Source organism: Vicia villosa, linkage group LG1 (genome assembly GCF_029867415.1).
Source record: "Vicia villosa cultivar HV-30 ecotype Madison, WI linkage group LG1, Vvil1.0, whole genome shotgun sequence".
Lineage (NCBI taxonomy): Eukaryota > Viridiplantae > Streptophyta > Magnoliopsida > Fabales > Fabaceae > Vicia > Vicia villosa.
The window spans coordinates 154240114-154265663 of NC_081180.1; the positions used below are offsets into that span (position 1 = coordinate 154240114).

Consider the following 25550-nt stretch of genomic DNA (forward strand, 5'->3'; position numbering starts at 1 on the left):
AATCACCAACCAAGAAGGTCCTGAAAGTCCAGTCCATATGAGTGTAGCTTCGAGTATCAACCAACTTCAGTCGGAACCAAAGCCATCCACCTCGCTACTTTCTAATAGGCCAAAGTCAAGTTCGACTAGGGTTCTAAGGGCAAATTAGTGCTTAATGACACCACGCAGCAGCCAAGTGTTTCCTCAAGTCGGATCCCAAGGAACACCAGGACAAACCAAGGTGTCACACTAACGATGGCCACCATATCAACCACATCAGTATACGCTGTGCAGTCTCCTTTGTCTCATGCCATTTACCTAAGGTTCTCAGATCCGGGTTAGGATCTTTCACACAAGTAAATACCCAAAACAACCTTTGAAATATAAAGCAGACAAATCAAACAATTAAAGTGAATCCTAAACTCTAAGGTAACCCCTCTTTTAATCGAAAGCATCCCCAGCAGAGTCGCCAGTTCTGTAATACGGTGAACTGACTTTTATATCGAAATGTCGCGGTTAGCAAGAGTCGCCACCGACTTTTATTTTATCCAATTTTAGGAAAGGCTAAAAGAACAGAAAAAGACCTTTTGAAAAGATTTGAGTTCGGGGGGTAAGTTATACAAAGGGAAGGTGTAAGGCACTCTTTGCATCCATGGTTATCCATGGGCTCTTAATTGCTTAGCTCACTTTGTTTGAAATGTTTGAAATGTTTGAATTGTTTGAAAAGATTTTCGAAGAAGAACTTTAGCTTGTAAATAAGCGTAGTCTTTTTGAATTTGATTTGGAAAGAGTGGGAAAAGAGTTTTGAATTTAGAGCAAGCAATTAATAGCAACTACCCTAAGTTAGAAAAATTGTTCTTTTAGCTTTCGGGTGAAAGGGTCTATCCATACCATAAAAGGGCAGGAAGTCTTTCAATTGGATGTGAAGGGTCATCGAGAGTAATCATTCGCCATAAGACTGTCCCATGCCATAAAGAGGGCAAGTAGTCTAAGGGAAGGATATAATAGTCATTAATCTTTTTAGGCAACAGGCGAGGATACCTTAGCAATGGGGACAAATCATCATTTACCGAGGCAACGTCGAGGGACAAAAGTTATGATGAATGAACTGAGGGCAACATTTGCTTTGGGTATCCTCGGAATCGAGGGACTTTGACTATTTAGCATACTTAGAGGCAGCAAGCAACAAGGCAACAAAAGAGGTTACCCTAAAGGTGAGTGTGTGCACCAATCACGTGGTTCAATTCAGTGGTATTTATCTTGTAAATTAGTGATCTATATTCAGTTCATGGTTTGCACTCCCTAATTTACTAACCACGGCAATTAATATTATACAGAAATTTTAAAACAGTTTATGAGTACGGAAAGTAAAATGCGGAAAGTAAAGCCCTAATTATTATTACATAAAAAAAACCTTGCGACCTATACATAATTTCTAGAATAAATAATAAAAGCGAAATTTAAATTTTAAAAATAAATAATTAAAATTAAAGACAAAAATTTAAATAGAGATAGAAATCAAAATAAAGTGCAGGAATTTAAATAAAAGCAAAACTTTAAATAAATAAACAAGTTTCACCCCAAGGCTGAGAATTAGCACAAACATGCGACAATCATAGAATATGAGGTGAGAAGAGAATGCGCGTTTGAAGAAAATAAGGGTTAGAGGTTTTTATGTTGATAAACCCTAAATTTTGAAGGTTAGCCTAATGGGTAAAATAAACCTACAGGGTTACAAACCTAAACCAATGTTAATGGACAACACTTACCAAGACGTTTTTGAGGTTTTCTATGGTTTTTTATTTAAAACTAAATCTAAATTATCTAATTCATTAAAATTGTTTTAAACTAAAATTAATCCTAATTTTAATTATTTCATGACTAAATGATTAATTATACTAATTTTACAGCCTAGGTAATTTAATTATTAGATTGTTTAGCTAAAGAAAGAACCTAATTATATAATTAATTAAATTAAACTAATTGATTGCTTAACCTAATCTAAATTAATTATTATGAAGTTAGACTAATCCTATCTACACTCATAACAAACACACGTAAAAACCAATGATGAGAAGCATGGGGGAATTGCACCCCTTTTAACCTTGTTTCTCCCTTTTTCAATAAAACCTGTGGCCTAATTAAACGGCGACACGTGGCAGGAGGATAAAACAACAAAAATAAATAAAAACAATGAATACTAACCGAAAGAGATAAAGTCAGTCTTATCCTTCTCCATTCTTTACCCATTTTTCTTCTCATCTCCTCTTATGCTAAGCTTTCTCTTTCTCAACTTTTCCTCCATTTTTATGACTATTGTTCTACAAATCAAAAACACCAGCAAACAAATAGAAAAAATAGTAGTATAGAACAAGTAGAAAATAGTAGTAAATAAGTGATTCAAAGATAAAAACACAGAAGGGAGATACTTAGCTTGTGTTGGAGCTGTATTGCAAATGGGACGGTGAGGATTCACGAAGCTTCATGCGGCGGAGGTCGATCGAAAGGGAGCGGTCTGGAAGATGGTTGCTGTTGTTCTTCGTGTCTGGGACAAGTGCTTCCGTACGCTTTCGTCCGGTGGTGCAGGTCGGTGTGAATCCGGCGAGGGACGACGCCGTTAGGTTGTGGAGCGGCGGTTGGAGAGCGATGTTGCTTTGACGCTGCAAGTTCATAAAAAACGCTTCTGTTTCGGAGATTAGCTTTGCGTTAATGATTCCCGATGATGGACTGAGAGGAGGAACCGTGTTTGTTATCGGATGGAGCCGAGCGTGGAGTTTGCCGGTGCTGAGTCACGGATCTACGAGTGATGAGATACGGTGGTGGTGGGTCTACGGGTTGAACCGTCGCGGTGTTACTGCCTTGTTGGTGGTTGTTGCTTCACCTGAGTTTCTGCAAAAAAAAACAAAAAAACAAAACTTACACAATGTTATGTAATTGGGTTGAGATGCTGGATTGCGATTCCGTTGTCGTGGCTGCGGTGGTTTCGCGTATGCGTTGATGGTGAAGACGTGTTGCGGGCGAGCGTAGTTGTTGTCCCTGGAAAATCAAACTTAAGAAAAATAATAAAAAAAAATTTATTGTTAGTGTTAGATTAGTGAAATAAAATTTTACTGTAACTACGATAATTTGTTGAAGGTAATTTATAAAGGTAAAGAAATTTTGGGTGAGAAGATTATGCAGGTGGATGAGTTTTGAATTGGTTGCTTTGAGAAGAAGAAAAAAAACTATGAGATTACATCGAAAAAATAAGAGTTGATGGGTGTTTGTACGTGAATGGTTAGCAAAAAAGCTAGACTGAAAAGGGTTTATCATTGTTAGAGAATAAGGGTTTTTTGTTGGTATATATAGTAGTAAGATTATGTTAAATAAGAAATATGGATCATAATTAAAACAACCGAAAGCCCAAAGATTAAAATAAAAGGAATAACAAACATTAAAATAAAGATATTCAAAATTTAAACAATAAAAAGTCTCTTTTTGTGAAAATGAAATTAATAGTAAATAAATAAAAGAAAAAATAAAATGTCAGTAAATGGGATTTGAGCCTGAGACCTCTCACCTGCAAGCCTTACCTTTTTACCAATCATGCCAACTTATTTATTCGAAACTGAATGGTATTTGAAAATATATGAATGTCATGAAAATATTTTTTATTTAAAAGATACGAATAGTTTAAAATAAACCATCATATATTTTAAATAAGCAAGATTAATTAATGTCAATGTGTCAGTAACAATAGACCAAAAATCTTCGTAAAGACCAAAATAATGCGGGCAAATTTTGGGGTATGACACATATTCACACATTTAATCAAATATGCATTCAAACATCACTCATTTCAATTATCAAGCTCATACACACATCACAACTACATCAACTTCACATAATCAATTATCGCATAATTCTAATGTGACTCAATGCAAGATATGTGACGCTATGCATGTGGTACCGCAATGTGAACCCAACGTTTCACCGCTTTCCGATTCAATATCTAGAATCCAAGCCACGCTTCCGATCCGGACAAGACCAAAGCCCACCAAAATGTAAACGTATAGTTTACCGCTTCCGATTCACTCTAGAATCTAAGCCTCGCTTTTGTTTCAAAGCAAACCACCTTTGTTTCAAGGCACACCATGATATGAATGTATGTACAATGTTAATCAAACATATGCAATTAAGATCATCTCTACCATCTTAATATTTAGCATATCACAATAATTCACTCTATGAATTATCCATAATATTGTACACAACATTCTCAACACATACATATCATTCACATATAAAAGGCCAATTAATCAACTACGATTCACAAAATCCAATTAACACTAGTATCCATACTATCTCATGTCAATTCACATTTATCACCTATATATGAATATACACATTATCAAAACAACATCATTGGCATGACAATATATTATTCTCAACATAAATATTCGAGCCAAAAACCCAATTACGGATAATTCTCAAAATACCGTAATTTACCGATAAATCGAATAAGTTATCCAAGTCCAAACATAATCTGATTAAATAGACTCATCGCAATTAATTCAATTATTACTTTAACAAATTAATATCAAACTATATTAATTTAATTAACTTCTATTTCTATTCCATTTCCACTTCTAGCATTCTATTGCTCAAGACCATTTTTATTGAAAAGAATATCGCGCTAGCTTTCTAACGCTTCGAATGGGAACTCAAATGGAGACATGGTTCAAAAGTTATAATTTTGTGAAGTTTCAACGAGAATGCAAACACCGACATCACAAACTGATAATTATAAACATGTCAGAATTACGCAAACAATTAAAAATAAGACTCTTAATAACTCAAAACAACTCTGACAACTTTATTGCCAACTCTAACAACTCTATTGACAACTCTAACGACTCTATTGAAAACTCTAACGAAATCGAAACTATTTTAAATCAGTCAATTAATCCAAATAATTATATCTAACTCAAAACTCCTAAAATTAATTATACTTAATAATACTAAGTCATTATTATTAATTATATTAATACTATTTAATCATAATATTATCATTTAAATAAAACAAATACATTAATATTAGATACAAGCATAGCCGTAGTGTATTACGAAAACAATTATCACTGGTTATTTGATTGTCGAAACAAGTTTAGTTGTTATTCAACAAGTCAATGGTTATTAAAACAGAATCCACTTATTATTAAATTGAATAACACATTATAGAAATCAAACAAAGTGCAAGCAATCAATATTATATTTTTAAGTATCAGTACCATTATTATAATGAGGTTGCTACTGTACATACTTGAGAATGAATTGAAACATGCATGAATCTATGAATGAATTCCGCTACAGTAATTTGCTGTGAGTCTCCATTCAATTCTTAAGTGGACCACATGGTAAGTAAAACAAGCTAAAATATAAAATTGGATTCTCAACCATATCTCAATTTCACCAATTTACCAATTCCAAACACAACTATTTATCACATATCAAAGATTACTCATTAAAAACCTAGCAATTTCAAAACCATAAAATTAGGAATTTCAACCTAAACATGTTTCTACCCATTGACCCAATCATACTAACCCATAATAATAGGGATTCTCCCCCTTACCTCTTTGATTTCTCCTCCAAACTCTAGCTTTTGCTCTTCTCCTCTCTTAGCCTCCTTTCTCCTCTTCCTCTTCTCTTGAAATGAATAAAGGTTATGGTGTCTCTAACTCTCTCTAAACCCTTACTATATTATTCATATTGGGCTTAACCCACATAATTCCACTTCTAATTAAATAGGCCCAATTCAATAAAATAGAGTAGTTCAATAAATAATTATGCTACAACAAATAATATTATTACCCTTAATATTATTTTTCGAATAATCCAATTAAATCCGACTTTATCTTAAGTAAATAAAATCCAATAATAATGTTATTTCTAATATTATTTCTCCAACATATTTCACTTTATTAATTCTTTGATTAACCGAATAAATCTCAACTTTACTTAATAATCCAAACATGTTTTCTCACTAACACCGACGATCCAATTACTTATCAAACTTCGTCCAAATTAAATAAATTCTTATTTTAATTTAATTAGCCAATTAATTAAATTCGGGCTGTTACATACACCACCATCAGCACCGGCATGTAGGGGGCATTTGTGGAGCGCTGGCACAAGGAGACGTCCTCTTTCCACTTGCCGGTTGGGGAGATGACGATCACCTTGCATGACGTGCAGTGTCTTCTCCACCTGCCGATTAGGGGGCCGCTGTTGCACCACTCCAAGATCCAGAGGGTCGAGGCCATTGAGTGGATGACGCTCTATTTGGGCATGGAGCACGAGGTTGCTCACTTTGAGTGCGCCACGACTTTTGGGCCTCATATCTGGTTCACCACACTGAGCGCCTATTTCGAGCACCACTTGGTGTCGGCGGCCGAATCCGAGGATGCGGGTGACGAGCTGTTCACACACTATCACCGCGGCTGCGCTCTCCGGTGCTGGTACATGCATGTCGTAGGCGTTGCATGCTTTGTGGACAAGAGTGCCAGGTACGTCGACGTGACCTACCTCCGCTACTTCATGGACCTGGATACCGTTCACCAGTGGAACTGGGGGGCAGCTACTCTGGCATACCTCTACCAGAAGCTGGATGAGGCCTCCAACTGGAGAATGAGGCAGTTGGTCGGATCCTGCACACTACTTACGGTACGTTTTATTTTAACACATTATCGTATTTATTTATTTATTTATGTTTCGTATTTTTTTTAATACATTATCGTGTTTGTGTTTCAGAGCTGGATCATCTCCTACTTCTCCCGCATCCACGGCTTCCACATCGATCCTGCGTACGTTGACGCCATGCCCAGGGCCGCCAGATACGCTCTCTAGAGGGGGAACGATGCGGTGGGACCATATTGTTTGTACTTGGACCGCACGATGCACGACGACGTCACTTGGAGGCCGTTCGCCGACTACGCTCAGATTGTCCCCTTTGACGGCATTGCTTTATATTCAGGCTGGTTGGCATGCGGGACCGGCATCATGGTCCGGTATCTTCCTGAGCGGTGCATGCGTCAGTTCGGATTCGTGCAGCGGATACCCAGGTCACCCTTTGAGGCTGCTCCCGACAGAGTGACCCGAGTGCAGCTCACTGCCATATGGGCGGAGTGGCAGCAACATGTGGTACCGCAGGAGTACCGTCTCACTCGGGTCACACAGGACCGGCACAGTGAGGAGGGGTACGTCACATGGTTCTACCGGGTGTCCCATCCTCTGCTGAGACCCGACGTTCCCGGCGCTCCTAGGCCAGCACATAAGGAGATCCTGGAGAACCAGCAGGCCGAGGATGACCACGCCATTGATGTCATGCCGATCTGCCCGCGGATAGAGATGCTTGGGCGGGACGCATTGGATCGAGGTGTCGTTCATCAGGGCGGTCCAGAGGCAGTCGCCGTGATGGAGATGATCGTCACTGATGCGGGCCGTGCGGCGGGGTACAGGCGGCAGAGGAGGGCCTAGGGTGAGAGGGTTAGGCACACCCAGTAGTGGTCGGGTTTATTTATTTTTTGATATTCGGATTGTATCTTTCGCACAGTATTATTATTATTTTCGGTTTGTATATATTCTTTGGATTGGATTTATCATATTAGTATTTTCAGTTTATCTGTTGCTTATTTTATTTGGCGTTTGCGTTTAATTAAAATGCGAGACTGTTTAAGAAAAAACATAAAAAAAAAAATACAGTTTCTGCATAATTCGGAAGTTCATTTCCGAATTCACCCCCATGAGGTGTTTTCGGAAGTTCATCTCCGAAGACACCCCCCATGAGGTGTTTTCGGAGATGCACTTCCGAATTGTGGAAATTTTTTAAAAAAAAAAGCGCTTCGGAAGTTCATTTTCGAAGCAGGGGTATTTTGGGATTTTCGCTGGGGGTGACCCCCATAGGGAGGTGGCTAAAGAAATTTTCTAAAAATTCAATAAATCAAAAAATGCTATAATAAAAACTCAATACATATAAAAATTGTGATAGATCAAAATTCAAAATAATTTTAATTAAATATATTATTGATTAATACATAAATATAATTTTTAGGTGTTTTTTTTAATTATTATAATTATATTTATATTTTAAGTTTGGGCCCATTTTCAATATTAAAACGGGGCTTCTAAGTTGATCTGGCCGACCCTGCTCAGTATATGAATTAACATGTGGCCCCTTAACTAAAGGATTATTTTCGGATTATAAGGAAAAATTCTTTGTTGCAACTTCTTATCATTGCCTATTTATTATTCAAAATTTAGATGCACAAAGTAGATTAGATTCTCTATGAAATATTACGTGGAAAAAATAAAATAACAAGACTATTTTTTCTTACTTAAGAAAGACTTCATTGTAACCAATTGACAAAAATAAAGAGTGATTTAAGATAACATAATTGAACGTAGAACAAAGGAATCAATACAAACTAAAGGGATTGATCCAAAGGTAAACGTGCAAATTGTACGTCATTTATTTTTTGCTTAATAGAGAATCACGAGCAATCTTAGCATACTTCCTACAAAAATCCATAGCGGGTTCAGGCATATTTCTGATGTATGTTATTTGCATGACATCCTTATTCTCTATTGGTGCTTCCATCTTGAGCATCCAAGCAAGTGTTGCTGTAAAACTCTGCAGCTCTGAACAGAATTTACTGTCAAAAATTCTGGCATACTTCCACATCTTCCTTCTCTTTCCATTACAAGGAGTCAAGATACATTCATTCATTAAGGACCTTAATGCATTTAACTCTCTTTCATAAGTTTTTGAACGCCGCGTGTTTATCAAATCTTCACTCGAAATCTTATAAGCCTGTGAGACTTTTACAAAGAGCACGTAACAATGAAGTCCTGCATGACTTATATGGGTCCTATACAGAAAATCTTTTATCTTGTTTCCATTTGTTGATTCCTCCCCGGCATATAACAATGCATATAATGTATTCTGAATAATCGAGTTGGCGCCAAAAACTGACTTGATATATTGGGCTGTTTGCAACATTGGGTGAAAATTGTATACTCCCAAGGGTCTACGGTACAGACTCAGATAGCTTTCCCTCAGATTGGTTTTGATTTGAACATAATTTTCGGCATTTCTACTCAACATACGTAAATAACTAGCTGCTACAAAACAACAGGAGTTGGCTGTATTCAGCGTGACATCTTCGTTATCATCATCGGCTATAAATTCAACATCAGGTTCTACAGGAGGGTATACTGAAGTGTTGCTTAATTCTATTATTTTTCTGCTGTTAATGATATCAACGAGTTCTGGCTCTAACTCATCAAAAACATAGGCTCCGCCACCATCTCTTAGATTAAAAGCTAAGTTCATCAGCTTTCCAATGGTTTGTAAAGATACTTTGCTTCGAACCTCGATTAGAGTTTGAGCGGCAAATTGCAAGAGTTCTGCAGTATTCTTTATTCTATGCAATTCCACAATTGGCTTCTTTCCTGGTTGAAAGTCATTCCACACATGCATTGATACTCTCGGCTCTAACTCACCCAACTCCGGGAAGCGATATGCAATGGTTCTAGTACGTATGCTTTCCAGAACTGCAGCTTGAAATTCATAATAACCTGTTTGTTTATTGATCATCCTAACACGTGTTTTGGATGGATTAGCTTGCAGATCTTGTCCGGTTTCAGATGTCTCACCTAACATCATAGAGCTTGTCCGACTTCGTAATTTTTTCGACAAGTTGCTTGTTTCAGTCATGGTTAACGGAATCCTGAGCTTGTCCTACTTCTGTGAATGTTGCTGCAAAATTCAAAGAACTTATTCATTAGAAATATATATACATAAGAAAAAATAACTGCAAAAAAATGGGTTTACCTTGAGAACAAATCAAATCCCAAACAATAGAAAACTTGAAACCATATGTGTTCATCTCCGGCTTGTAGAAGAGAAACCATATAAGTAGCTGCTGATGATAGAGTTGGGAACTCCAACGGCCACTCCGCTTCTTCAAGTCGCATTACATAAAAGCTCGTGTATCCATGCAAAACGTTTCCTTTCCTTGCCCTTTCGTGATTGACCAAAACACTTCCCTGTAAAATCATATTTATTTCATATTCAACCTCATTTATTTCATACCCAATTTAACAGTTATATTATTTCTTTTAAAAAAAATTATACGTTTTTTTATTAATATTCATAATTAAATATTAAATAGATTATGGAATAATTATGATTATTGATTTTTTATATGGAAAGAATTAAATATAAAATTTACTAATTTCTTTTACTCAAAATTGATTACTCCCCCCATCTCATAATAAGTGTCTCATTTGCATTTTTTCTATCTCAAAATAAATGTCTCTTTAGAATATCAATGCAACATTTATTACTTTTTTCCACTACTATACCCCTATATATTAGCTTTCACGTTTTTCAACTACTCCACTACCTATAATAAATAAGGGTACTTTAGTAAATGATGTTAATTTTATCATTAAAATCAATACATTCAATCATTTTCTTAAGAACTGTGCAAAACTCAAATAAGACACTTATTATGAGACGGAGGGAGTAATAAATAACATGGTTTTTGCTCGTTTATAAAATCATAAAAGCATTTTGCAGACAGAGAGCGTGATTTGGGGGTTTAGGTCACTAGAATCCATATGTCCGGTGGTTATAGACGCCGCGAAGAGGGGTGGAACGAGGTGTCGAGGAAACAGTTTTTGAATTGGGTACCTTTGTGGGATTCTTTTCCTCTGGACAAGCGAAAGGTGGTGAATGGAAGCGTTAAGGTTGTTTCAGTTTACTTCTCCGAGTTCCCTGAAAAATGTTGTGCTAGGGACTTTTTTGAGCTCTTCGGATGTGTTGGTGAGGTGGTGGAGGTCTCGATAGCTCCGAGGAAGAACAAAATTGGTAAGAAGTTTGGTTTTGCTAGGTTTATTGAGGTGGAGGATGCGGACTTCTTGCGGTGAAATTGAACAATATTATGGAGGAAGGGAAGAAGATACACGCTAATCTTCTGAGACTCAACAGGTCTGGGACGGAGGGTGGATCGAATGGTCTGAAAGGAAGAAGCTTTTCGGGGTTTTTTTATTACAAGAAACAAGTCAATAGGAGGGAAGAACGCACTTTTGTCGGGTCGGGTACAAGGAAGGAGAGGATGTCTTTCACTGATGTTGTATCCAAGAAGAAGGTTGGGGCAGAGGAAGGTATGGTGGTCGGAATTCCATACACATTGAAGGAGCAAGATATGTCTCATTTTTTCAGAGCCAAGCTAGGTGAAGTTGTGATTTCAGGTTCCTCTTACGGACTGCAATCTGCCTTAGAATTGGAGGGGCATTTCAATATCTGTTTATCTATGTTAAGGCCTAATTTTGTTCTGATTGAAGAGTAAATTCTTGGTGCTCTGGCGTTTTTCCTTGACGATGTTAACTCTAACTAGAAGAAGTGGTTTAAGGAGATTACGGAGTGGAAGGAAGACGTTGTTGACATTGATAGATTGATGAGATTGAAGGTGTATGAGGTACCTTGTAGTGCGTGGCAAAACGATTTCTTTGTATCATTGGCGAATTCGTTCGGAACTTTCGTTAGTTTGGATGAAAGAGCTACTGCTGGTGAGGCTATTGATGTTGCGACGATCACGGTGAAGGTTCAAATTCGTTTCAATCTTCAGAAATCTGTTTCAGTGGTCATAAATGGAAAGACGACGATGTTGCACGTTTGTGAGGATGTCTCCTTTACGCAGACTTGTTCAGGTATTCCTTTATCTCAATCCTCGGGATCGACCTCTTCCGAATCTTTGGATTCAGATGAAGTTTGGTCGTGTGATAGTGTAACAGGTGAGACGGAAGACGAAGCAGAATGCGGAGACTCTATTGAAGAATTCTCGGATAAATAGTCGGATTCGGTGAAGAAGGTTAATGAATGTAGGGAGCAAAATCATCGTAATGAAGTCAGTGGGGCAAGGGCGGTTTTATCTAGCAGTTCTAGAAATTACAAGGGCCAGCCAAAGGATGTGATGGAAGGATCTTTTGACAGCAAGTTATTTGTTGTGGTGCCGCGGGTTGAGACATTTATTTCAGATCAAAATGAGATGTCAAAGGGGTCGACGGACGAGAAAGTGAAATGTTATTTAGCTACTCAAACTAGTCGGCGTGGAAAGAAGGTGAGATATCGGAAGATGGCGGATTTAGGTGGAAGAATGTGCAAGAGGCTTATAAGGGCAAAGAAGAAGAAGGTGCTAAGGAAGGGTAATTCTGTGCTGAGTCTTTATACTACAGAGTGTAATAACAAAGCTGATTTTTCTGGTTTAAAGCAAGGTGGCCAGGATGAGCAATTGGATCTTTCTGACATTCACAGAAACAATCAGAAACAATAGGAATTTCTACAAGGAGGTAATGGAAGAAAATTGTTGTCCGCAATAAAGGCGTTGGGTGTGGCCAAAAGTAGGGAGGAAAAAAGGAGTGTGTTCAACAAAATTGATAGTTTGGTGAAGGAGGAAAACTGTTTTAGAGTAGGTGTGAGGGAGAAGACTAATGGTTCAATATGATAATTGGTTCTCTTAATATAAGGGGGAGGAAACGCTCTAAAAAGAAAAAGAATAAGTTCCTTGATAATTAAAGGGGGAGCGGATGTCTTTATGATTCAAGAAACGAAGTTGTATTCTATGCAAGATTTTTGGGCTAAGAGTTTGTGGAGGAAATCTCATATCGGTTATTCTTACTCTAATTCTAACGACTTGTCGGGTGGTCCCATTACACTTTGGAAGGAAGGGTCGATGAAGGTTGTGTCTAGTTTCAAAAGGGATGGTTATTTGGGGATTAAAGTATTGTGGAAGGATTTTCTTTATTATATTGTGAATGTTTATTCACCTTGTTGTTTGAGAAAGAAGAAATAGTTATGGGCAAGATTGTTGGATCTAAAGAAGGCGTTTTCGGATGGGGAGTGGTTGATGGGTGGAGATTTAATGCCATTAAACATCGTAGTGAAAGGAAAGGGATAAGCATGTTTGTTAATGATAATGAGAGCAATTTTTTGCGGATTTTATAGGGGAAAGTGGTTTGGTGGATATTCCTTGCAAAGGAAAGAAATTTTCTTGGTATAGCAGAGATGGGAAGTCAATGAGTCGGATTTATCATTTTATCATGTCGGATGTTATTGTGAATAGATGGAATGTTATTGGTCAATTGATAGGTGATAGAGAAATTTCGGATCATTGTCCTATTTGGCTTGTTTTGGATAGTAAGAATTGGGGCCAAAAACCTTTCAAGTTCAACAACGAATAGTTTTCCTTCAAATCTTCATCCCGTTTGTCTAAAAGGAGTGGAGAGAGATTGAGGTGGAAGGGAGAGGATATTTTGTTTTAAAAGAAAAACTTAGAATTCTTAAAGAAAGGTTAAGATGGTGGAACAAAGTTGTGTTCGGGAAGGTAGACTTGGAGGTGGAGGATAAACTGAGAGTTATTAATGAAGCCGACGAGTGTTTGGAACAAGAGAATGTTGATTTTGATCCTAATCTGAAGGCAATTTTTAATGAATTGGAACTCACATTGATGACATGTTCAACATAAATCTTAAATTAAAATAGTTTTTTTAACAGATCACTACTGAACTGACACTGACACATTATCATTAAGAGTGTCATTTCATTTAAAATTACTTTCTAATTTGCAGGGGGGGTCAAAATCCTCAAAAAACTAAAATATAGGGACTAAAATTTCAAATTTTTAAATAGGGGGACCAAAACCCAAAAAAATAGATAACAGGGGGGCCAAAATTGCAATTAAGCCAAAAAATTATGAAGTTCCAACTGAGATAGAAACGATAAACACGTGTGTTTAAGAAAATTAGATATCGTGTACCAGTAAGGGATGATTCTTAAATACTAGTTTTGTTCTAATTTTTTTCTTCTAACAAATATTTATGATTCAAGAACTTGTATTAGAAATATAATTTAGTACTTAACTTCGAGGATTAATTCAAGAAATATCAAACAAAAAGGAAATCTTAACGAAGATTAGAGAATTAATTCAACTTCTTAAGGATGAGGAAAAAAGCTCAAATACATCCAAAGGATCTTCATCATCAGAAGTAGAAGCTTTTGAAAGATCCCCACATGAAGTGTCATACAAAAAGATAGTCACTGTATATAAAGGATTTTCTGAAGATCCATCATCAGAAAAGTTGTATGAAGAATCAGTATATCAAAATCTCAATCCACCATACGAAAATTTTGATACAACCTATGAAGAAGTTGAAACAACACGTGGAGACAGGGCCGGCCGCCCGGCCCTAGGCCAGGGCAACCAGGCCCGCAGCCCAGGGCCTCAAAAAATCGGGGGCCTCAAAGAATCGGGAGAATAGGTAAAAAAATAAATAATATATAATAAATACATCAATTGCTGAAAGTTTCAGAGCATGTAGCAACAGTGTAGCGGTAAGAAAGTTGTCTATATGATATCATAATCTTGAGTTCGATCCGTAACAGATTTTATGATATTATATTATTATTATATTATTATTATTATTATTATTATTATTATTATTATCCTATAACTTCTTCCCACCAAAATTTTCCGCCAAATCCTTTTCATCAAATAATATAATAAAAAATTAATAATGATTAATTAATTACTATAAACTACCCACTTATAAAAAATTAATAATAATTAATTAATGACTATAAACTATTCACTTCTTCAATTAATTTATTAATTACCTTTCCTTCTAATTATTTATTAATTCTTTAATGACAAAAAGATAAAAAATTGTAAAACAACTAACCTGACCACGTTCTTAATTAACTAACCACTAATTAATTTTTGTAATTGTTCCAATATATTTATTATTTGTTTTATTTAATTATTTTATAGTTTTTCTTACAATTATTCATTAATAACTAAAACTAAAAAAATAGCAAAAACGTTCTTAATTAATTCATGCCTACATAAGTGGTTTTGTTTTTATTTATTGTATTTTTTTTCTTTTATCGATTGTTTCTATTTTTCTACTGTTATATATTTGTCTATCCATAAATTAGCATGCCATGAATTTTTTCATGTATTATTATTAATTTTTTTTATTTATATTATTTGTTTCATAAATTAGTTTCCATTATTTTTTATTATTATTATTATTATTATTATTATTATTATTATTATTATTATTATTATTATTATTATTAGGCTAAATTACAGTTTTGGTCCCCCTGTTTTAGGTTTTTTACGATTTTGGTCCCCCTATTATTTGTTCATGTACTGTTCATGTACGAACATGTACTGTTCATGTACGGATATGTAATGTTCATGCACTATTCATGGACAAAATTGGGATGGGGGACCAAAACTGTTTAAAAAGAAAATAGGGGGACCAAAATCGTGAAAAACCTAAAACAGGGGGACCAAAACTGTAATTTAGCCTAATAATAATAATAATAATAATAATAATAATAATAATAATAAAAAATAATGGAAACTAATTTATGGATAGACAATGTAAAAACTAATTTGGTTAATGCAATGTAAAAACAAATCGTGATAAACTAATTTGGTTAATGCAATGTAAAAACTTGGTTAATGCAGTAATGAAGTTGGTTAATGTAATATCCAGGTATTAAAAATAACTTTTAACAGCCATCCAACTTGGTTAATGCAGTGTAAAAACTTGGTTAATGCAGTAATAAAGTTGGTTAATGCACGTCCGTACATGAACATTGTCGTCCTTAATTTTAAAAATAAAAATAAATATTATTATTTTATTTAAAAAACACTGTTCACCGTATAAATACGATGAACAGTGTTTGGTGTAAGTATTAGTGTACATATGGGGTGTAAGCATAGCATTATGCTTACACCCCATATGTACACTAATACTTACACCAAACACTGTTCATCGTATTTATACGGTGAACAGTGTTTTTTAAATAAAATAATGATATTTATTTTTATTTTTAAAATTAAGGACGACAATGTTCATGTACGGACGTGCATTAACCAACTTTATTACTGCATTAACCAAGTTTTTACACTGCATTAACCAAGTTGGATGGCTGTTAAAAGTTATTTTTAATACCTGGATATTACATTAACCAACTTCATTACTGCATTAACCAAGTTTTTACATTGCATTAACCAAATTTGAATAATGTTATTCTTACACTCATGAACAGTACTTTACAGTAGTTATCAAATTTGGTTAATACAATGTAAAAACTTGGTTAATGCAGTAATGAAGTTGGTTAATGCAATATTCAGGTATTAAAAATAATTTTTAGCAGTCATCAAACTTGGTTAATGCAGTGTAAAAACTTGGTTAATGCAGTAATGAAGTTGGTTAATACACGTCCGTACATGAACAGTGTCGTCCTTAATTTTAAAAATAAAAATAAATATTATTATTTTATTTTAAAAAACATTGTTCACCGTATAAATACGGTAAACAGTGTTTGGTGTAAGTATTGATGTACATATGGGATGTAAGCATAGCATTACTCTTATTATTACTATGGTACATAAACAAACTTCCAAAAATAAATGTACCATATTTGTATTATTATTATGAACCATCAAATGTACCATATTTTGAATAATATATGTAAATTATAGTTATTTTATATTTAAAAAATCTATGGTAAATTCATTTATTATTAAATTTATATTATAAAATATAATATTATTACTTGTGTTTAGTTTTATTATTTTTATTTCAAAAATATATATATGTTATTAAATTTTATTCTATAATAATAAATTAAAATTTAAAAAATTCAGTATTAGCCCAGGGCCTCTAAAAAGTCGAGACCAGCCCTGCGTGGAGAATCAACCAGAGAAACATTTAGTGATTTGTGCAAAGATTCATCTAAAGACCCATGCGAAGATTTATTCAAAATTTTGTCTAAAATTTTATTAAAGGATTCATATGAAGTATTCTTTAGGAGATCAATCAAAAAATCAGATGAAGAAAGTCACAGTTGTTAAAAAATATATATGGGACGATCATTCAACATATTTTTAGTTCTAAGTGAAATGCAGAAAGATAAATGATGAATACAATAATTTAAATAATTTAATTAATTGTGTATAAAATTTATTTAAAATGGATATTTGTAAACATAATTTGTATTTTACTAGCCAAACATCGAGGCCTAAAATATATAGTCATGATAATCATTATTTGGCTAAACTCGTAGAGAGAGTGTGTGACTTTTCTTTCATCTTGTTTGGAATATTCTTGTTTTTTTATCCACTCGTTTTTCTTGAAAAACAATTGTTTCTATTCATGGATGGAGCTAAAAAAATCAAACAAAAGTCTTGTAGATTGAATTGTTTATTTGACTGATCTTTGGTTGATACTCACACTCCCACAACTTTTTAAAGACTGGTTAAATACGAAAAGATTCATTTCACTTGTCTTCGGTTACCTTAGTTCATCTGACATTTATTCATCTTTTAAATGTTTTTAACTAAAAACTTATATTACTTTTAAGGAAAATTTCTAGAGAGACACAACCATAACATGTGATTTTACACACAATCAATCACAATTTTTTATTAATTAAAAAATAGATTAATTAATTTTTTCTCTCCTTCCTTATCACAATTACTTCCATGAATCTAATTAAAAGTAAATTAAATTTTAAATAAATTAAATTTTTTTCTTCTTATTGAATGTTTCTAAGAATATAGATTTAAGCGTGTTTACATAGAAGCATATCTCTTATTTTTAGATGCAATCAATGCGTCGGGCCGCAACGTGTGTAAGTGTTGCAAACTCATGTGTACCTAATTCAATTCCTACTAATACAAAGTATAAGTAAAAAAAAGAAAATGGAAAAATTGAAAAGTAGGAAAACATAAGGTTGAACAATAGTGTACATAACATTGTAACAAATATTATCAACAAGGAAGTGGTTGGGATCTTGATTTTAGTTAGGATTCTACATGGTCAAGCATAAGTAGTAAGTAAGAGCAATTTAACATTTGTTGGGAAGCATTAGTTAACTTTCTAAGTTGGAGCAGTTAACAAACACAAATTGATCTTCCCTATGACCCTATCTCACTTCATGCAACACATGAATCGTGTGTTGAAGTTGAAGCAATTCTCAAAAAACCTTCACAAGCCAAATACGTGTGAACAACAAAAAGTTCCTACCATTGTAAAACTTACCCCATAGATTGTTGCATCATGACACTTCCATGTAACCGATGACAACATAAAAATAAATTATATATATGTCTATGAGATCTCATTGAAGACTAAAAGTTAATGAAATATTTTTGATAATGAGAGACATATTTGAAAAACAATCATCATCATCACCTGAAGTTTCAAATTATGCTTCAAGTAGTGGCTTATCTGGGGATGATAAAGAGATTGGTTATAGAGCTGCAATTACATCACAGCATCCCTATCTTTTGGCCAAAAACTCCTATCTTCTTCATTTCTTACACAACAAAATTGACCGAAATTTCGCTCGCATGGTAATAGTATATTCAACACTTCTAAGTGTTTTGTTCTTGATTATACTACAAAATCACCTTTTTTTTTTAATTAAATGTTTTTGTGTATATAGGTAATGGCAGAGGTGATAGGTACTTTCATATTGATGTTTTGTGTATGTGGAATTATTGCAAGCACACAACACCAAGACAATGCAGTGGGTCTTCTAGAGTATGCAGCTACAGCAGGATTAACAGTGGTTGTGATAATTTTTTCTATTGGCCAAATTTCTTGTGCACATGTTAACCCAGCTATCACAATTGCCTTTGCAACAATTGGTCAATTTCCATGGTTCAAGGTAGTTGATATAAAACAAAAATATAGTATAATTGATTTCAAACACCTCTAAAAAAAAAGGCGTGTGTCTGACACTGACTCAACATCGACACTTGTTATTATCTTCAATTTTTTTTATTTTGTAAAATTATTACCGATGTTAACGTGTCAGTGTCAATGTCATGTTTGGTGTCTGTGTCTGTTCTGTGCTTCTTAGATCGTACGTATATACTATTACCAACTTATTGTTTATTTTATAGGTTCCGATTTACATAATAGCACAAACAATAGGTTCTTTGATGGCAACATATATTGGTAGCCTTGTCTATGGAATAAAATCAGATGTTATGATGACTCAACCACTCCAAGGTTGCAACTCTGCCTTCTGGGTGGAGCTTATTGCATCATTCATCATCATGTTTTTGGTTACAGCTTTGACATCTGAACCTCAATCTGTATCAGTAAGTACTAATTAAGGAAGAATAGTTACATATTTATGTTCCTTTATAATGAACATTAATTCCACTTTTCTACTAGCTAAAACATATAAATATTTTGCAGGTGGGACATTTATCTGGTTTTGTTGCTGGAATTGCAATTGGGCTTGCTGTACTAATCACAGGGTATCTACTTGCATATTGATATTTGCTCAAATCAGATACATCAGTTATTCAATATACCAGATGTATCAATTATTCAATAAATTTGAAAATATAGTATTTGCTTATAACATTGATGGTGATCATTGCATTCATTAATTCTATAACTTACTCTTAAACATGACACACTTTAATCTAATAATAATGTACTTTTAATTTTTGTTGCAGACCGGTTTCGGGTGGATCAATGAATCCAGCAAGATCACTAGGTCCAGCAATTATGTCATGGAAATTTAAGGACATTTGGATATACATTCTAGCCCCAAATTTAGGAGCTGTTGCAGGAGCACTAATGTTTCGTTTCCTACGTCTACAAGACCAACATTGCAATTCCGCAAACATGAGGGAAGTTGGTCATCCCATACCCTTTTGTGCAAGTTAGTACATGAACATGAAATACCATGGTTTTAGACCAAGGCAAAGAAAGAAATCACTGAATCAATAGCAATCATTGCTTATATTAATTGTATCTTTTGTTTTCCTTTGGGAGATGTGAGCCCATGATTTTGCTAGTAGAGAAAAATTGGAGTTTGTTATGTAACTTAGTAGAAGGGTTAAGACAGAGATATGTCTTAAGAACAGAAGCAATTTCAAATGGTGTTTATTGATAAGTTGTGGATGTAATTGGTAGTCTTTGTTATAAGATTTGTAGCCAAAAAAATTGTCTTTTCATATTAAGATGGATTACTAATTTATATGTTTTCAATCATGGCATATATATTATGTTATCATAAATAATTTCTACTTGTTTACAATTTTTTGAAGTTATTAACTGAAAAAACTTCTGAACGAAGGTTTAGTCAAATTCCATGTAACCAAATGAAGGACAATCAATCGCATATGAGATTGTCAAATCTTTCTTAAGTCCTCGGAAGGTCATAAGAGATTTAGATAATGACACCTAGAACTTGACAATTCTAGGTTTTGCTGTTACATGTTTATAGCATCGCTAACGGAAACAACTATGTTTACAAAGGCATGATTTGAGACAAAGACACACACAAGAAAAATAGAAAATGTCAAAAGATAGGGTAAAACATACCAAATGTGGAATACTACTAGGTCGTTTTAAGTTTTAGGAGGTTCTAAGTAGGTTAATTATGATTTAACTGTGACAAAACAACTAGAGGTTCTATTTAGTCATGGTTTACCATGGCAAATCTATTATGAGGTCATATTGTCATAATTTAACCGTAACATATTTGAGGCTTTGTGATGTAGCTCACCTTAGACGCTCTTAAAAGCGGTTTCACACCACATATACCCACCCACAAGAGGAATTACGCACTACCTGCAAGAATAGCTAACGAAGTTAGTTTCTGTTGCCAATCATGTTGTACTCACTAGAACTAGCTTTGGCTATAAATAAGGCATTGTATGATTCATTCAAACACACATTATCAGTTAAACAAGTCTATTTTCGCAATTTTAATCATTTATCATTTACTTATGCACTTTTGTTTTAATAGCTCAAAAAATTAAATGCTTCTATTTTTATTTTCTCTTAATTTTTTTCCTTTTCTCTTGCATGGGTCAGGTTTAACCTTCTAAATGTAATTATCCTTTTATTTTACAATATAGCATTTCATTTCATCGTTAAAAAAAAAAAAACTAAAATCAAATAAATCTAAATACACTAATATAAAAAGTAATAAATTTGTCAAAATGAGATCAATTAATATGTTGTACATGCAAAACCGTAGTAAGTACATCCACGTGTTATGAATTTCCTTGAACATGCTAACAAGAAAATCAAGTTCTTCGGAAACCAAAAAAAGCAATGAGACACAAAACTGAGTGATCCACCACATTCTCTTACAGCTCCGGTGGTCTCTTTCTAACTGTCTTTGATTTCTAACCGAAATGCAGAAAGGTACAACGAAATCGCTGTTTTTATGTAATTTTTATTATTCATATCAATAATGTTTGTACATATTGCTCATGCAAAGTAATTAATCACATGCAGAGTATAATGGCAGCAAGCCTAGTGTCACACAGATCGTGGTGGCCTCTTCCATTGGGTTGATAATTGCTGCAGCAATGCATTATCGCCTAAAAAAGTTTCGAGATCGAAAGATCATTCCGCGTTTGAGATATTCAAAGGCAGGCCAAACTCCAAAGCTTGAGAGATTCTCTCATTACGTAGGTACGTAATTTAGTTTAATATGAATGATTAATTCATGTGTGTGAATTATTCCAAATGGATCTATGATATATATTTATATATAATGTTTGATTTGTTGCAGCTAGACAAATGGGGTTCAAGGATAAAAGGAACTGTCCTAATTTATGTAAACTGGCTTCTGAATACATAAGAAAATCGGATGGATGTGAAGATGATATCTATGCTTTCTTCGAAAATGAACAAAATGCTGATTCACTTTTTGTTAAGCTTGTCGAGGAGTTTGAGAGATGTATTCTTAGTTACTTTGCATTCCATTGGAGCCTTGGTGATTTATTGATAAGTCAGGTATATCATAGTGACTTTTCTTTATGTAGACAAAATGGTAATAATAACTAGAAAATCACAAACACAACGGCGACTATCAGGATTTGAATTCTGATGATGACGTTCAACCTAGTCATATGGGCTTCTATCCGTTGAACTAGGATTTGCAGACTCATACTTATTGTCCCATTTACATAAATCACATTAATTGAAATGGTTGTATTGTATAGTAGAGTATACTAAGTAAAACAACTTTCTTTTTTGTTGCATTGCAGGTCTTGAGCTCTGACACTGAGCCAAAAAAGAAGTTCAAACACATAGTTATGGCAGCAACTAGGTCTGTTTACTATTGTCCATTATTCTCTAAAAAAATATAATCAAACCAATTGTGAACTAAATATATGAGGATCATCTTATAAAAATGATGTTTGACTCTGATAATCTGAAGATTGTAAAATCTAGCTAAAAAAATTTTTAGTTAGGATTTGAACTCGAGTTTTCCAAAACAACTTGTCGTTAACTAAAGTTTATTAACCAATTGAGGTCAATCATTTGATTTTTAAATCTGTAGTTATTCTTTGATACAATTATTTGTATAGGGATCAAAGGGTTGAAAGGGTAACAAAGAATTTGAAAGTGGCTAGAGTTTTCAACACATTAGTAGAAGAGATGAGAGCAATGGGACTTGTATCGAATGATGACAACCGATGCACCGAGGTGATGGCTCCGGTGGCTCACAGTGATAGGAGTCCTGTCCTCCTTTTCATGGGTGGTGGTATGGGAGCTGGGAAGAGCACTGTTCTTAAAGACATTCTCAAAGAGTAAGAGAAATTATCATATATATCTTTGTATGAACAAAATGAATCATTAACAAATAGTAAGAACTTAATATTAATGTTTCCTTTATGAATTGAATTTGAACAGGCCTTTTTGGGTAGGAGCAGCTAGCAATGCTGTTATCATTGAGGCAGATGCATTCAAAGAATCAGATGTTATCTATAAGGCCCTTAGTTCAAGAGGTCATCATGACATGATTCGAATGGCTGAATTGGTGAGAAGACTGAGACTTGTTTTTTTGTTTTGTTTCCACATTCCCAGAGCCGTCTTATGTTTTCGGAGATTCTGTGTAGGTTTACCATGGTTCAACTGTGGAAAATATTTTACGACACCTATTAATTTAAAATATTTTATGAGGCCTTTTTTAGCAACACTTTAATAGTGAAATTTTTTTACGCCCTCAAAGACATCTATTGTATTTGGATTTCCCATTATTCCTATATGATAATGTCATCGTTGTTGCAAATAGGTACACCAATCATCAACGGATGCAGCCTCATCGCTCCTGGTAACGGCACTGAATGAAGGAAGAGATGTGATTATGGATGGAACATTCTCTTGGGTACCATTTGTTGTGCAAACAATAACAATGGCTAGGAATGTCCACCGTCGTCGTTACCGAATGGGAGCTGGTTACAAAGTGAATGATGATGGAACTACAACAGAGAACTATTGGGAAAGAATTGAAAATGAAGAACCTGAACAAATTGGTGGCAAAAAAAGGAAACCATATAGGTTAGAGCTTGTTGGAGTAGTATGTGATGCTTACCTTGCTGTTATTAGAGGCATAAGGTACATTCACTTCATTAATAAACCTTCATTTTTTTTTTGCTATAACCGTCCGATCCTCGAGAAAGGGAAGTCTCGTAATCTAGAGTTTAACTGAAAGGTAAGTAAAGTCTGATCAACGAAGAACTCGGATTGAAATCACTACTAACAAATAATTTTGAATGCCTAACAGGAGAGCTATCATGTGTAGAAGGGCAGTAAGAGTGAAGTCACAATTGAAATCACACAAGAGATTTGCAGATGCATTTATGACTTATTGTCAACTAGTAGATAATGCAAGGCTATACAGCACAAATGCTTTAGAAGGCCCACCCAAAGTAACACATTTTTCCTTGACCTTCTTTCTTAATCTTTCTATTAAGATCAAGTATATCGTTAGTCATGTCAGCACTCTCTGACCCTTGGGATCTGTTTTGGTCCTGATGAGTGTCTGAGACTCAACTCACTTATTCGAGAACTTTTTTTTTTTATAGTAAATGACGACTAGTATAATTTTTATGGTGGATTTTTTTCTTCATAAAAGTCCGACATCATAACCTAGTACTGACGAGATTACTATTTGTAAAGTTGATAGGATGGAAAGACAGAGACAAGACATTGCTAGTTGATCCAGATGAAATTGATTGTTTGAAGAGAGTGGCTAGGTTGAATGAAGATGCTGATTCTATATATGAACTTTACAAGCACCCTAACCCAACATGTGAAGCAGGATCCATATGGAAAGACATTGTGTTATCTCCTTCAAGGTTGAACATCCAACAGGAGCTTAAGTATTCAATTCAAAAGGTTGAGAGATTTTCACTCCAGAATGCTCCCTTAATGTTGGAGCAGTGATATTTAATGTTTTTCAAACTTAGCACTTAAGATTAGGTTCATAAGATGGAAATCAAATCATCCATGAGCTTTCATAGGTTTTTGAAACTTAAGAGTAGAATTTTTTGATTATTGTTGTATTAATGTGATAATTAACCTAAATGTACAAAAAACATCATGTAGTCAAACTCTTGAAATTGAGCAAGCAATAGCATATTCCTTCATGAAATTGAGCAACAATCATAGCATTTGACCTAAATGCAGCCCCTAAATAGAGAGCTAGATTCATGGATGTGAGACAACACCTCCTCTTAAATCTCATCATATTATGTGCATACAAGTTTTATCTTATGATGACAAATAACTTTGTATGTATTTAAAATAGATTTTAAAAATAGCATATCATATGTTGATTGTTTTGTTAGTAAATTGCTTTTAGAACCAATTTGTGCAAAGCTTAAATTAGAATCTATCATCGTTTTCTTTTATTGTACAACAAATCAACCGACCAACATGTACTTGATGTTAGGGTTAAGAAATTTGACATTTGTTTTGAACCGTCTGGAAGATCTAAGATCCAATAACAAGTGTTTAAGAGGAAGGCACATCGAACATGTAGACTTTCATCTCTGTCGAGGACACACGATTACGCCCTATGTTACATCAATCATTGTTGATATCTAATCAAACGACCATTTGCTTAAGGCGTTGAATCACATGCGGGAAGTTTTAACCGCTCATACTATATAAATATCAGATCGCGTCATTTCAAGAATTCAATTCATTCTCACTCTCATAATATTTTTCACTCAGTAACTGACTTAGGAGTTGGAGTGCTAACCTTGTAGGTTTATTCCCATGTTCTACCGTACCGGAAGTTTGCTCCATCGCATGAAGACTTCATTACAACTTTTTTCCACAATAGAACATTGGCGCCGTTTGTGAGAATCAACTCTTGATTTCTGCCACTTCTCTACGAAGACCATCTATATTCGCAGAGGACAGATCATTGATCTTCCTCTCAAGAAACATTGATTTCTTTCTCAAACAGATCAGATAATGAACTCTTTAAGCCATGGTGACATCGAATGCTACCAGACCTACCGCTCAATGTCACCCCACTTCTGCGACCACTAAAGCTCACAACGTTCCACCTCTCCTTTCGGTAGAGAAAAATCCAAGTCTAGTGACTTCTTCTTCGACTCCTGCTCAATAAGATCTTGCAACTCCAAAAATTGATCGGGGAACAT

At 34.5% G+C, this 25550-nt stretch overlaps 2 protein-coding genes across 2 annotated transcripts; both read left to right on the top strand.

Annotated features, from left to right (window-relative positions):
* The first annotated feature begins 18553 nt into the window (after positions 1-18553).
* On the top strand, positions 18554-19852 carry LOC131619298 (probable aquaporin NIP7-1). Its single transcript, XM_058890410.1, has 4 exons — positions 18554-18775; positions 19014-19208; positions 19315-19376; positions 19581-19852. The coding sequence occupies exons 1-4, from the start codon at positions 18554-18556 to the stop codon at positions 19792-19794; spliced, it is 693 nt and encodes a 230-aa protein (XP_058746393.1). The 3' UTR covers positions 19795-19852.
* A 1423-nt stretch (positions 19853-21275) lies between these two features.
* Positions 21276-24321, top strand: LOC131657885 (calmodulin calcium-dependent NAD kinase-like). Its single transcript, XM_058927238.1, has 9 exons — positions 21276-21285; positions 21379-21558; positions 21659-21882; positions 22137-22198; positions 22461-22682; positions 22786-22912; positions 23168-23490; positions 23660-23804; positions 24055-24321. Exons 1-9 carry the CDS (start codon positions 21276-21278, stop codon positions 24319-24321), a joined length of 1560 nt encoding a protein of 519 aa, XP_058783221.1.
* The last annotated feature ends 1229 nt before the right edge of the window (positions 24322-25550 follow it).

Bases quoted from the DNA above. Each gene is read 5' to 3' on its own strand.
- LOC131657885 (XM_058927238.1), top strand. The intron at 21,883-22,136 runs GTATATCATAGT...GTTGCATTGCAG, and splicing joins GTGATTTATTGATAAGTCAG to GTCTTGAGCTCTGACACTGA. The intron at 23,805-24,054 runs GTAACACATTTT...CTATTTGTAAAG, and splicing joins CTTTAGAAGGCCCACCCAAA to TTGATAGGATGGAAAGACAG.
- LOC131619298 (XM_058890410.1), top strand. From the start codon at position 18,554: ATGGCAGAGGTGATAGGTACTTTCATATTGATGTTTTGTGTATGTGGA. The intron at 18,776-19,013 runs GTAGTTGATATA...TTTATTTTATAG, and splicing joins GTCAATTTCCATGGTTCAAG to GTTCCGATTTACATAATAGC. The intron at 19,377-19,580 runs GTATCTACTTGC...TTTTTGTTGCAG, and splicing joins CTTGCTGTACTAATCACAGG to ACCGGTTTCGGGTGGATCAA.